The 14,975-nt window shown below is 49.8% G+C and overlaps 1 protein-coding gene across 5 annotated transcripts in view; it reads right to left on the bottom strand.

Moving 5' to 3' along the window:
- PRKAB2 (protein kinase AMP-activated non-catalytic subunit beta 2) overlaps positions 1–14,975 on the bottom strand; it is a 47,963-nt gene that overhangs the window by 31,443 nt on the left and 1,545 nt on the right. The window contains exons 1-3 of one of the 5 annotated variants that reach the window (XM_029618797.1): positions 14,849–14,975; positions 9,456–9,645; positions 346–512 (exon numbers count right to left, since the gene is read on the bottom strand). In XM_029618797.1, coding sequence (XP_029474657.1) covers positions 346–512; positions 9,456–9,620 — 332 coding nt within the window. In that variant the 5' untranslated portion in view covers positions 9,621–9,645; positions 14,849–14,975. Of the gene's footprint in view, positions 1–345; positions 513–9,455; positions 9,646–14,376; positions 14,401–14,757; positions 14,820–14,848 lie in introns of those variants that run through there. The other 4 variants (XM_029618798.1, XM_029618800.1, XM_029618801.1 and 1 more) reach the window with 4 other exon arrangements.

Genomic DNA, 14,975 nt, shown 5'->3' with positions numbered 1-14,975 from the left:
CGGAAACAAATACATTTACCAAAATAAACTAAAATTGGTTCTCCATGATGCCGGACTAAAACATAGGACATTCCTATCTTTTCCATTTGGGTGGAGGGGGAGGACTTTGATCTTTAAAGAAGCATTATTTTACTATAAGAGTAAGCAAGAGCTAGAATCTTTTGTCTAGCATGGCTGGGCATGTACCGGGTACCAAGGGTTATGGTGGGCATGAGTGGTTGTAATGAACAATCGGAAGAAGGCTGAGCCTCAGGGGCACCAATGTTTGGTTTTTTTCAGCTGCTCAGTAGCTTGAAACCATGTCCCATATTCCTTGATGCTCTCTTCTCTTTGGCTTTCCTTTACCTTTTAATCAGAGGAATCTTGGAGCTCCAGTTGTTAAATGACCCCGATATGAAAACCTCCTTTCCACCCTCAGACCAGCGAATCACTGTGGGTCGCGCCTGCTGAGTTGGTTTCAGGGAATTCTCCAGGTCAGACTGCCAGGAAATGAACTCCTTCTCTCCCAGAAGCTGCCAACAGAAGAACAGCTGTCATCACCAAATTCCTACGCATCAAAACAGAAGTTCAGACTGAATCAAGAGGCATCACAACAGGCTTTACTGGGCAGGTACCAAGACACGGCCCCAAGATGTTTCAGAGGACCAAACACTGCTTCAAATGTTTTAACAGGCACTTACATATGATTTCCAGCTCTACTTGGATTCACGTGGAAGTTCATCATCTAATTAAAATACGGCATGGGGGGCTGAGCTGGAGACTCAGAGGCAGTGTGCAGGGCTGCCATGCAAAGGGACCTGGATATGATTTAAAATGTTTCTCATCCGCCTGTATCGGTCCCCACAGTGCCAGGCGAATTACAGTTCTAAACACAAATATAAAATACATCATAAATTATCTAGGTTTTTGATTTGATTTTAATTAATTACTTTTAGATTTCAGGTACTATACTATGAAGTACTTTTAGGATTATTTAAGATGTGTTTTAAGTTCATTATGATGTATTTTAGGTGTAATAATGTGTTTTAGGTTTAATAATGTATTTTAAATGTATTTTAGGCGTATTAATGTTGTATGATGTATTTTAGCTGGATGTTTTATTTATTTATTTATTTATTTATTTATTTATTTATTTTTGGTTGTGGACCGTTACGATGGGTCCTTAGTGACGGTATATAAAAATTAAGAAATCTAAATCTAAATTCTAACACAAAACGGATTTTAGGCCTCTGTGTGGCTCCTGGTAGAAAACTGGATTAGTTTGGGCAAAACTCATTCTCTCTCAGCAGCAATCTCCAACTGTCTCGGGCTGGGTTCCAGACCCTGTCCTGGCAAACACACACCAGTTCCAAAAAATTTCAATCTACTTCCCAACTCCTGATTTTCCACAGAATACAAGAATCATAGACCTGGGGACTGCAGCTCCTGCCCAACACACAGAAACACCCTGCTGCCTGTGTGCGCTCCTCAAATGCCAACTCTTAACTCTTTCAACAAAGCTCTCACTCTACTCAACTCGCTCACCCTTCTTTCCGTAGAACTCTGTGTATCAGTCTCTAAAAACCCTGGAATGCACCATTAGAGCGTGCACTGTAGGGGTGCTCAGGAAGTGGTATAAGAAAATTATTACTTACCTGCTAATTTTCGTTCCTGTAGTACCATGGATCAGTCCAGACCGTGGGTTATGTCCCCAATCCAGCAGATGGAGTCAGCCAAAACTTTGAGGGGGCGTCACCATAAGTAGAACTACCCCCTCTGCAGGAGTTCAGTATCGAGTATATCAAAGCCCGAGTAGAAAAACCCGAACCCCCTCATTGAATCAAGTTTATAGAAAATTGGCAACAACCAGCCATGTAACTGTAATAACAGACTAACAGTGGGCGTCCTACAACGGGTAGGAGGCAACAAAGACAACACGTCAACTTGTGAGGCGCTGATGCTGGGACAACAGTGAAAAATGGACAAGTGGTGAAGTACAGAAACCCTTACCGTTCCCACGAGCAAGATGAAGCAGGAGTAGAAAACCCAAAAGCGGTGGGCGTCTGGACTGATCCATGGTACTACAGGAACGAAAATTAGCAGGTAAGTAATAATTTTCTTTTCCCTGTACGTACCTGGATCAGTCCAGACCGTGGGATGTACCCAAGCTTCCCTAAATCGGGTGGGGTCCTGCGAGGCCTGCTCGGAGAACCTGTTCACCAAAATGTCCCGTGACTGAAGAGGCGAGGTGTAGGCGGTAATGCCTCGCGAACGTGTGCAACGACTTCCAGGTAGCCGCCCGACAGATCTCCTGGGATGAGACCGAGCGCGCCTCCGCCCAGGAGGCCGCCTGAGACCTTGTAGAATGCGCTACAATGCCAGGCGGAGGCGTCCGCCCCGCCCCAACATAGGAAGCGGCAATACCCGCCTTCAGCCATCTCGCAATGGTTGTCTTGGAGGCCTGGGAGCCTTTCTTCGGACCGGACCAAAGGACAAATAGATGGTCGGAAGTCCGGAACTCGTTGGTAGCCTCCAGGTATATACGCAGTGTGCGTTGAACATCCAAGAGTCGGAGAGACTTCGGCTCGGAGGCGGAGAAGGACGGCAACTCCACCGTCTGGTTCACATGAAAAGCAGAGACCACCTTCGGTAGGAAGGAAGGGACGGTGCGGATCGAGACTCCCGAGTCGGAGAACCGGAGGTAGGGTTCCCTGCACGATAGCGCTTGTAACTCTGATATACGCCGAGCGGAGCAGATTGCCACCAGAAATACCGCCTTGAAGGTGAGATCCTTGAGTGTCGCGGTGCGCAAAGGTTCGAACGGAGGCCCCGACAGGGCTCGCAGCACCAGGTTGAGACTCCAGGAGGGACAAGGATCCCGTAGCGGAGGCCGGAGGTGCTTGACACCCTTGAGGAACCGAGCAATGTCCGCGTGCTGCAAGAGAGAGCCCCCATCACGCAACAACGAACCAAGAGCGGCAACTTGGACTCTCACCGAGTTGTAGGCTAGTCCCTTGTCCACCCCGTCTTGCAGGAACTGAAGGATCTGAGGGACCGAAGCCGTTGTGGGGCTAGTGTCCTGGCTGGCACACCACCGCTCGAACACCATCCAGACGCGAACGTAGGCCACCGACGTGGACGTCTTGCGCGCCCGCAGCAGCGTTGATATTACCGCCTCCGGGTACCCCCTGCGCCGGAGGCGTCGCCTCTCAAAAGCCAGGCCGCAAGACAGAAGAGTTCTGCCTGCTCGAAAAATACCGGGCCCTGGTGTAGGAGGAAGGGGAGGTGCCCCAGCCTGATCGGGCCGTCGACCACCAGCTGCAGCAGGTCCGCGAACCAGGGTCGCCTGGGCCATTCCGGGGCGACGAAGATCACAGTCCCCGAATGTCCTTCTATTCTGCGGAGCATCCGTCCTACTAGGGGCCACGGCGGAAAAGCGTAGAGCAGCAGATGTGCCGGCCATGGGAGTGCCAGGGCGTCCACCCCCTCGGCACCGCGTTCTCTTCGCCAGCTGAAGAAGCGGGGAGCCTTGGCGTTTAGAGCGGATGCCATCAGATCTAGGTGGGGGGCCCCCCACCGACGAACGAGGAGCTGCGTCGCCTCGTCGGACAGAGACCACTCCCCGGGATCCAGCCGTTGACGACTGAGGAAGTCCGCTTGAACATTGTCCACCCCGGCGATGTGTGACGCTGCCAGCCGGACGAGATGACGCTCCGCCCATTGCATGAGCAGCGCTGCTTCCAGCGCGACCTGTGGACTGCGCGTGCCTCCTTGGCGATTGATGTAGGCCACGGTGGTCGCATTGTCCGATAGCACTCTGACCTCGCGGTTTCGGAGGAGCGGGAGAAAATGCCGCAGGGCGAGCCTGACCGCCCTGGTCTCCAGACGGTTGATGGACCACGTCGCCTCCACCGCCGACCACGTTCCTTGCGTGGCGCTGCGATCGCAGACCGCGCCCCAGCCCGCTAGACTGGCATCGGTGGTTACCACCACCCAATCCGGTAAGTCGAGGGACACGCCTAGGGCTAGGTTCGCCGGATCCAACCACCAGCCCAGACTGTCCCTGGCCTTCTGAGGAAGTGGCAGAATCATCTGGTAGTCCTGCGAGACCGGCTTCCAACGGGAGAGGAGCGCCCACTGCAAGGGCCGGAAATGTGCAAACGCCCAGGGGACCATATCTATGGTGGATCCCATCACCCCCAGGAGTTGCAGGTAATCCCATGAGGTGGGTTCCGGTAACACAGAGAATCGTCGTATGTGATCCCGCAAAGAAAGCGCCTTGTCCTGTCGCAAGAAGACTTTGCCCAGCCGGGTGTCGAAGGTCGCCCCCAAGAAATCCAAGCGCTGTGAGGGTACGAGGGAGCTCTTGGAGAAGTTCACCACCCATCCCAGGGAATGCAGAAACTGTAGCACCCTGGACACGGCCGCCTGGCCATGGGTGAACGACTTCGCGCGAATGAGCCAATCGTCCAGATAGGGATGAACCAGGATACCCTCCCTCCGGAGAGCCGCAGCCACGACTATCATAATCTTGGTGAAGGTGCGTGGTGCCGTCGCCAGTCCGAACGGGAGAGCTATGAACTGGAAGTGCTGGTCCAGTATCTTGAATCGCAGAAGACGGTGATGATCCGGCCGAATGGGGATGTGTAAGTAAGCCTCCGTGAGGTCCAAGGAGGCAAGGAACTCCCCCCGATGCACCGCTGCGATCACCGACCGCAGCGTTTCCATGCGAAAACGGAGCACTCGGAGGGACTTGTTGACCTCCTTGAGATCCAGAATGGGCCGAAACGATCCGTCCTTCTTTGGCACAACGAAGTAGATTGAATAGTGGCCCAAGCCCACCTCTCCGAAGGGCACGGGCGCAATAGCGCCTATCTCCTGAAGCCTGTTCAGCGTTGACTGCACCGCCTGCCGCTTGAGGGCCGAGCCACAAGGGGAAAATACGAAGCGACTCTTCGGTGGCCGGACAAATTCCAACGCGTAACCCAGCTTTACGGTGTCCAAGACCCACTGGTCTGAGGTAATCCGCGCCCACTCCCTGTAGAAAAACTTCAGACGCCCCCCGATCCTGGGGACGGTGGAGTGGGCGACTCTGGCATCATTGTGAAGACTTGGAGGAGGGGTTACCTGTCCCGAGAGCGGGGCGCGCGGGCCTGCGGCCGCGAAAGGAGCGCGACCAGGGTTGGGACCGGGAAGCGGGCGGCCTGGAGCCCCCCGGCCTGTAGTTCCTGTAACGCCGCTGCGCCCTGGCTCTAGTCCGGGACGAAGCAAACGCCCGGGAAGGGCGATATCTATCCTCCGGGAGGCGGTGAACCGCATTTTCCCCCAGCGACTTGATGAGCTGGTCCAGATCCTCCCCAAAGAGGAACTTACCCTTGAAGGGTAGGGAGCCCAGACTCGACTTGGAAGACGTATCTGCCGCCCAATTGCGAAGCCACAGCAGCCGCCTGGCCGCCACCACCGAGACCATAGCTCTTGCCTGGACGCGGAACAGGTCATACGAGGCATCCGCCCCGTACGCCACTGCAGCTTCTAACCTGTCCGCCTGGGCGGCCTCCGCCGCTGGCAGATCCTGGGAGGTGAGAAGTTGTTGAACCCACAGGAGGCTTGCCCGCTGGGCGAGTGAACTGCACATCGCTGCTCTCATACCCAGCGCGGAGACCTCGAAGACTCTTTTCAGGAAGATCTCCAATTTGCGATCTTGTGTATCCCGCAAGGCCGTGCCCCCTGTCACCGGGATTGTCGTCCTCTTCGTGACCGCCGAGACTGCAGAGTCAACTCTCGGAACCTTGATGAGATCCAGGAAATCTTGAGGTAGCGGGTACAGCCGTTCCATGGCACGACCCACTTTCAGGGTCGCTTCGGGGGTATCCCATTCCCTCGTGAGGAGCTGCAGGAACGAGTCGTGAATGGGGAAAGCCCGCGCCCTTGGGCGCAGGGCCGCCAGGACCGGATCTCCTTTCTTTGAGGATGTGACCACCGCCGGCGCTACTGGGGCAGGCGGGTCAGGCGGCGGATCCAGATCCAGCTCCTGAATGATGCGTGGGATGAGCTCGTCCAGCTCTTCCCTCTGGAAAAGGCGCAGCGTACGCGGATCGTCCCCCTCCGTCGTGGCGTCCCCTTGTCCCAGATCCATGAAGTCCGGGTCAGGGTCCACTGGGTCCGGCGCCGCTCCCCCTGTCGCTGGCGAAACCCGAGCACGTGCGGGAAGACGAGGGGCCCCCGCTCCCGCCGCAACGGGGGGGGGCCTGAGCCGAAGGCGAGGTCCGGCATATCTTGGCAGGGGGGGGGTCCACCGGTGTATCCAGACCCTGCAGGTATGCCGTGTGCATAAGAAGGACGAACTCCGGGGAAAACCCCGGTCTCGCCGCGGGGGCTCTGGAGGGGGGGCACGTCCGCGCTCTCCTGCCCCTGCGGGCCCTGCTCCGGCAGCAAGGTCGGGGGCGAGTCCGGCTCCGACTCCCTGTCATTCGCTCTCTCCTGAGGTGCCGCGGGGCGCCGAGCGCTCAAGATGGCCGCCGTTCCCGCCAGGCCTGTGGGAGGGGCCCGCCCCCGGCGTCCTGGCAGAGGCGCTAGAAAAGAGAAATCGGCAACGGGCTGTGAGGTGCCTTCCCCCCCGGGAAGACACCGGGCACAGATGCCCTCCCTGGAGATGCGGGACCCCGGTTCGCCGCAAGCCACGCAGCGCGTCGGCCGCAGCATCGCAGTGCCGAAAAAAACCGCGAAAAACGAAAGTGCTCAAAAAGAATAAAAAAGTGAGCCTCGGGGTCCCGCGAGCCAAAACGCCGCTGCCGCGGGGGGGCCCGATGGCCTGCACTGCCCGCCGACGTGAGGAATAAGAAGGCGCGGGGGGGCCCTCCTGGCCGCACTACCCGTCAAGAAGAAAAAGCCTGCCTGCCTGCCTTTCCGAGCCGCCCACGAGGCGCTCAAGATGGCCGCTGGCAATGTGGCAAGCGCGGAGAGGCCGGTGCTGTCGGCCTCCGCGAGGTAGCAGGGGAGTTTGGGGAGCTGAAAGGTAAAAGAAACACCAACTTACCCCGTCTGTAGCATAGAAAACAAGGAAGACACAAACAGAGGGTAAGCCACGCCTCCCCAAAGTTGAACCCCTCAATTAATTAATTAACTCAATCAGAGTCTTCTTTTTTTTTTTTTTTTTTTTAAACAAACTTGATTCAAACCTGATTCAAAAGAAATAGGCAACAGCCAAAGACAAAGTTAAAAGCTTATGCTGAATTGGGAGCACTCCAAATTCCCTACTCGCATCTGCTGGAGTCAGAAGATACTGAACTCCTGCAGAGGGGGTAGTTCTACTTATGGTGACGCCCCCTCAAAGTTTTGGCTGACTCCATCTGCTGGATTGGGGACATAACCCACGGTCTGGACTGATCCAGGTACGTACAGGGAACATCCCATTACCTACACTTGCCAATTACAATTATGTCCTGTTTGTGAGGCACATATTCCCTAGTAGGAAACCAATGGATTCCTACACAGTGGAGAGATGTAAACAGTTGAGTGCCCCAGGGGCTCTGACATGGAACCAGGGCTGTTTAACTTATTCATTAATGATCTGGACTAGATGCTTAAATCTGTAGATGAGACAAAATTATTCAAAGTGGCTAAATCACAACCAGACTGTAAAGAAGGATCTTGCGAGTTTGTGGGTCTGGACATCTAATGGCAGATGAAATTTAATGGAGGCAATTGTCACTTGTCTTGGATCTTGTAGCTAATTTTCAAAGGGAAATTGCCCACGTACTTTGCACTTCCTGTTTCTACATGAGTCGTTTCCCTCCCCCTGATTTATCCCCAACCTCAGATCTGTGCTTTTTTGCTACAGTTAAATATATCTGCCAAGTATACCCAATAGTTATGCTCTCTGAAGGGGAGAATTTTCTCCCAGGGAACTCTAGTCATTGTAACTCCTTAGGGTCTATAAAAGCCTGAGTGGCTAGAATAGATTAATAGGGATCGGTTATTTATTCTATAACACTAATCGGTAGTAGGTATAAAACAGACTGAAGAAAGTATTTTCATACAATTAAGCCGTGGAATTTGTTGCTAGAGGACGTGGCCAAGGCCAGTAGTACAGCTGAGTTTATAAATGGTTGAGACAGGTTTCTGCAGGACAGGCCCATTAACAATTATTAGGCAGGCAGACTTGGGGAACTGCCTGGAGCTGGGCACGAGCAGGGAATGGATACTTCTTCCAAGCGACTGGCTACTGGTGAAGAGAGGATGCTGGGCTTGACGGATCATTCGCCTGACCCAGCATGACAGTTCTTATGTGAAACAGCCTCTATTGGGCTACAGTGCCATGAGTTTTCATGTCACCTACTTTTTATCTCCCTCCTTCACCTAACCCAGCCATTGCAAAGACCACCAGGCTGGCCAACAGCAAGATTATTTTCAAGCTGCATTTCTCAGTCATTTGTGAACGCTGTAAGCGCTAGCAGCTGTGGCGCTTACCCCAGAACCACTCCATGTCTTACACTTGGCCGAAGGTACACATCTTTCATTCACCGTCACTTGCTACTTGCATCCATTTCACCAATTTTTAACCTACTTGCCTGCAATCTGGCACTGGGAGGTGAGAGGGACAGAAACTACCAAGGGTGAAAATACTAGAAAAGAAAAATAAAGTTGAAGTGACTCTGTCCAACCCCTTTCTCGATCGTGGCTCTCTTATTCACACAGGCAGATGCTTACCTGCCAACTCATCCCAAGCCAATTGTGCAATTTTGGACCTGTTCCAAGGGCTCATTCTGGATGTACCACTGAAAAGTCATGGGAGGGTGGCCCCACAGTGTGCTTGTGTGTGCCTGGAGGGGCTGTACTTATGTGACAGGCAAGGGCCAGCAGAAACATCCATGTTAGACTACCACTGCAGGTAAACAAGCATCGGTGAAGCATCCAGTGTAAACCTTTCAGCCTCAAGCTAGCTGGAGCTCATGGAAGAATCCATTTACAGTGGAAGCTCTTCTTCTAGCCCTCAGCCAGCTGAGCTCCTCGAAAGGCCATCCCTCAGATTACAAAAAGAGTAAAACAAAAATAAAGGAATCCCTTGCTGTAAGTGCAGTATCAATGGCTTCAATCCAACACCCACAACCTTTAAATTATGATTGGTGGCCTTGTACACAGGACAATGCCATACATACAGTACAGCAGCTTGTACACAGAGAGCGTCTGCATGCCTCAAGCACACATAGGACAATATCCGGCAGAAAAGACATCTTTCCCATAAGACAGTATCAACTGCACAGCGGCGTGCCTTGCACTTCACAAGTGTGCACAGAACAGGGTCTTCCACTCCATGAATGTGCATAGAACAGTGCCTTTATCATGCACGTCTGCATCGCAGGCACACGTCAGTACCTTGCAATGACTGTACACACAACAACAGCACAGTCCCTTGCACTGCATAACTACACCCAGGACACTGCCTTCTATCTAGGACAATATCTTGTGCATAGTACCTTACTCTCCTGTGTGCTGAAGACATTGGGATCATCGGAGCTCCCCACCATTATCTTGCTCTGTTGCTGCTCTTTGGAAGCGTGACTGTCAGCGGCGCTATCGTGGCGATGAGACTTGGACCCATGGCGGTCTCCTGACACCCGATCACTTGCTGTGTTACCCATAGTGCATTAATGCCCTAAGCCGTTACTGCAAGACAGAAGAAAAATAGCGTCAGCAGTCTCCAGCTCCCTCTGGGAACGTTGTACACATCGCAACATGAGCAGAGCGTGCAGACACCAGGCCAACTGCGCCTAGACAGAGCAACCTGTGCATGTGCTCCAGCCAGACTGGGAGATCCAGAGACTCTGCGGGCGCCAGCTGAACTGGGAAGATGGGTACCGCACATGCTGCAGGGGCAGCTTAGGGACATTACACATTAGAGCTCACCTGGATGGCAGTATCGAAACCCTTTACACATTCCAGTAAGACAATAACCAGGGATGGACAAAGACTTACAAAACTCAGAGCCAGCCAAAAGTGTTTAGGAACCAGGGAAACCTTGCTTTCTGCTTCTCTTGCTTATTTTTAGCTTGTTTAGCTTTGTCTGTTATTGGTTTGTTTTTTTTCCATTATTTTTTTTCTTTTCTTTCTCTCCCCTTCTGGCTCCTTCCCTTTTCCAGCTTCTTCCCTCCTTCCTCCTACCCACCCAGACCAGCAGGCGGCGGTAGCTGCATCTCTCCCCAGCCCCCAGTGGCAGCTCTTTCTGGTCCAACACCAACAAGATATCTGTTCATTTTTTTTTTCAAATAAAAATGATTATTATGAAGTTTTCTAGCGAGCCAAAACTCTGAAAGATATTTCTGTATGAAAAAAAATTAAACTAGTAGACCTCTTCAAGTGAAAAAACAAAAAAAAAAACATGAGAAATGTATCCAACAACATTAGGATAGGGCAAAAAGTACCCCCTGTTCATTCAAACTGCTCTCCTCTGGATCACCTCGAGGCCCCTTGAAGGAAGACAAGAGATTGTTGGTGTCCCTTCAACACAGCCCATTGCATTGCTCAACTCATCACAACATGGGACGTCTTGGAGCTGCTCCCCTCAGGAGGTGTCAGCCCTGCCCAGCACACAGGACAAGCAGCTCTCCACATACTGCTGCCTGGCAGTGGGAGCAGAAAAGAATGAGACTTGAATGGAACTGGAGTGGGGTTCTTAAAAAGCGACTTTATTTTAAGGGCCTGACTCAAAGCTCTCCAATCTGAGCACCTGAAAAGCAATAAAGCTCTCCCCTATCTGCTGCAGCTCCCTGATTCACTACTTTAGTTGCCCCCATCGAAGAACTCAATGAAGTTTGACTCATAAAATCTCCCCCTTATGAACTCATGGTTTCTAGGGCAGGGCTTCTCAAACCTATCCTGGTGACCGCACAGCCATCAGGTTTTCAGGATATCCGCAATGAATACGCTGGGGATAAATCTGCACATTTAGTGGTTGGGCAGACTAGATAGGCTGCATCATCTTTATTGTCACCACGTTTCAACATACTGCACAAGGTACACATCTAGAGGCCAAGGATCTGAATACAGAGAGGATGGTTTGCACCCAAATTCTACTTGGACCAATATTTAAATTAAGCCAGAGGAGAGGCATTAACTGATCTCAAGAAATATTTGAGATAAACAGGGTAATCCTGAAGCAATAAAACCCCCAAATCAGCCAAGCAATAATATCTGGGAGACAGCAATCAGAACTAGGGGTGAGATACCCGATGAAGCAGTTAATGGAAAACTAGGAAGACAGCAAAAGGAAAATCAAGCGACAGAGCATCATCTTGGAGAGTTTGTGTGCAAATGCTTGAAGTCTGGACTAGGGATTCGAGGAGAGTTTGGAGGAGAAGCCATTTGTGGAGTCAGGAGCTGCCATTTTTCCCCTGCTATAACTAGTTGGTGGTTTTCTGCGCCACTGTCTCCCCACCCCAGAGCAGTGGGGTGACATCATCAGCCTGCGAACTACCATCTATTTAACCGGAGCCCTGCGGCACACAGCCCAAGCCCCGTGCCAAAGGGATAAAGCTGTATGGCCAATCGGGGAGGAAGAGGAAAATTAAACCACTGACATTTTCACCAGTCCCTGCTGTGATTCAGGGTCATATGGATGAATCGCCTAGAAGCGACCTGAATGTTGGTAGCTCCCTCATTAAGTCCTGGTGACGACCAGGCACCACCATAGCCAACAGGTCAGTGGGAGAAGCTGAAGAACTTGAAAATGTTACTCTTATGGATATATGGAAATTGATTGCAAACGTTGATAAGGACTTGTCCCACTCAGTTCTACAATTTACTACATTTTCTGTGGATACCAAATCCAAAATGGAAAAGCACGAGGCTAGGAAAAAAGGGATGGAAAATCCTGTAGCTCCCGTTGCACCCCAGGTGGCTGTATTGCAAGCTTCCAATCTGTCTTTTATTAAAAGCAGTTTCTTTGTACATAGTCAACTGGAGCAGTGAAGAATGATCAGAGAACAAGAAATCTGTTTTTTTAAACTTTCCTGCCACAAGATTGATGTCACCTAGGAAATTGTTTAAAAAGTATGCATGTCTATTCCCGAGGATAAAATCCCAGTATTGTCTAAGATTTATTATTTATCAAAAAAAGAAGTTTGCTTGAGAATGAAGAGGGGATGGATTCTTTATAGCTAGAGAGCCCTGAAGGACATAGCAGTTAGGGTTACATTATTAGTAACATTTTGTGTGGAACAGGATAAGGATCTGGTTTTCAAACTATATTTTACTTGTTAAAAATGTTTCCTTTTGTCGGCAGGAAATACAGATCTTTCCAGATGTTTCCCAAGTCACTCGGCTCTGAGGAAACAGTTTCTTTTATTAAGGCAACAAGAGTTTGGTGTCACTTTCTTCATAAAAATACCATATAAATGTGTGATCTCCTATCAAAGCAATCAGTTTGTATTTGCAGACCTCCTTTATGTAGATACTTCTCTTATTGACAAAAGTGTGGGAACCTTTGGTTAGCTGGTTCCATAAGATATTGTTTTATTTCTCCTTCCTCTTCCAATTGACTAATTTGGGGTGCTTTTCTTTTTTTCTGGCTAATGATATGGGCTTGTTCTTGCTACACTATGTTTTTCCCTGATTTGTTAGATAGTTTTATGTTGATATTTTGTCACAAAGGAAGCAGAAACTTATACAAAAGGATAATACGGAACTTCATAAACACTAAGCAAGTCAGTAGAAATACATCTCTAAGAATCCAAGAAAAAGTAATAAGAAGGCATCAAAGCAGGAACATTCTTTGATGGTAATGATGCACTACCGAGGAGGTTTTCAAGCACATACTGGAGAACGGAGAAGGAAACAGACAAGCTCCTGTCACACGGGATCAGATGGCTCTTGGACCTCTAGCAGTTGCAGCTGCTCTGAAAACACAAAATCTGGCTCTTATCTACTGAGCATTTCTCCCAGAGACACAAAGTGAGAGCAAGCCTTTAGTGCATCAGTTCCTCTGTGTGCTGATTGTTTCATTACCTACAATTTTTTTACCTTTCGTGACGTTTAAGTGATTTTACAGATCTTGTTTGTCCAAAAATACAGTGTATATATAATCACATAAAATATATACATATACATTCATATAAAAATCAATCAATGGCCTTTGACAGCTTTCCAGAAATAACAATTGTGTATCACAGAACTCTTGAGAGTTAAAAGATGGCTTAATGAAATATGAAAATGGAAGTTTAAAGCATTCCTCACTGCAAGAGGGATCCCCATGCTAGGGGTCCCCAAACGTTTCAGAGGAAGGGCCACATGGGACATTTCATATTACAGAGAGGGCAGAAGGGAGCCTTTCCTCAAAGTTTGCTGAGAGGAGGTGGAGAGAACCCCTTGGAGCTTGCTGGTGGGGGGGGGGGGGGGGCAAGGAGGCATATCATGTCCGTCCCTTTTGTTTATTTGAAATACTCAGACAGGAGGGAAGCAGGGGGCCAGTTTTCCAAAATACTTTTAGATTTCCCAGAAGTTGACAACTGTGTCACACCCTGGGGAACCCAGCCTCCTGCATCTCCACCCCCCCCCCCAAAGTATAGAGCGTTGTGTATATATATATAGGCATAGCACACTCCCTCCCTTCAGTTCCCTCCTCTCTCTCACCCCACTTCCCTTCCCTCACTTTCACACCTCCTCCACTTCCTTTCCTCCCCTCAGGCTCACACCTCCTCTCTTTCCTTCTCTCACTCCCTTTCCTCTCCCCCTCCATTTCTTCTCATTCTCCTCTCCCTTCTCTTACTCTCACCCTTCTCCTCTTCCCTTCCCTCATCCCCAATCACCTTGATCTTTCACTGATGCAGAGGATGAATGGGGATGGAAGAGGCAGAAGAGTGATTGGGAGAATAGGAGAAAAAGGAAAATAAAGAGAAAATCTGATGAGGATAAAAGAGGCTGGATGGGAGAAGAGTGAGAGAGAAGGGATGGGGATGGAAGAGGGGGAAAATTAGAGGAACAGAGGAGAGATTGCATGAGGTCTGAAAACGTGGAAAAGACCAATGTAAATGAGTAACTGTTTTCAGCTATACCACCATTTGTTATCTTTATAGTGATACTGGAGCTTTGCAGTGCTGTATCATGATGATAAGCCTTCAAGTCCCAAAGAGTTTACAATCCAGGTAAGTACCTGAACAATGGTAGTTAAGTGTTTTGGCTAGAGAATTGGAGGGAGATGTGGTATTTGAGCCCTTGTTTTCTTGGATGCTAAGCCATTGTTCTAACCACTAGGCCACTTCTCCTTCTGCACTTTTGCAACTGAGGTTCCCATTTCATCCCAGGTTAAAGAAGCAGTCTGATTCAATCCTGGCTTTGCCCTACTGTAAGCAAGGCAGCTCTGATTTTCGCATTGATTTCCCTAAGAGCATAAGAAATACAAACCTATACAAGGTATGGAACAATACCAAGACTGGATTAGCTTGTTGAGTTGTCCTGAGGTGCGGTGGCAACCCTTACTGCAACTGTTCTTCCCTTTCCCCAAAAATCCAGAGATAAATTTTCCTTCCCCCATCCCTCTCCACCCACCTTCCATTTCTAAATTATTTATTTATTTTAAACATTTTTATATCCCGCTACTTCCCATACAATAGTCCAGTGCGGGTTACAGAGTATAATATACATATAAAATAATACAAACAAGTTAATCATTAAAAACACTCTGGCATAACGTTTTCAAGCTGTTACAGACACAATTCCTCCCCATTCCAGATGCAGAAAAAAAATCTGGACGCCACTTTTCCAGAAACCAACCCTAGCACCCACATTCAAACAATTCTTGCGTTCACCTCGCACCACCAAAGAGACACCTCCTGCTTCTCTATCAGATATGTCAAATAATTCGAAAAAAACTCACAGTGACAATTAGATTCCCACTGCGCATGTGTGCACGGTAGACTCTTCAATTGTGTTTGAACAGATTGCGCATGTCTAAATACCTCCTGTTGCACGTACCGACACGCGCACATGAACACACTTATGCA

Source organism: Rhinatrema bivittatum, chromosome 10, assembly GCF_901001135.1.
Source record: "Rhinatrema bivittatum chromosome 10, aRhiBiv1.1, whole genome shotgun sequence".
Taxonomy (NCBI): domain Eukaryota; kingdom Metazoa; phylum Chordata; class Amphibia; order Gymnophiona; family Rhinatrematidae; genus Rhinatrema; species Rhinatrema bivittatum.
This window is presented reverse-complemented; position numbering and strand designations above follow the sequence as displayed.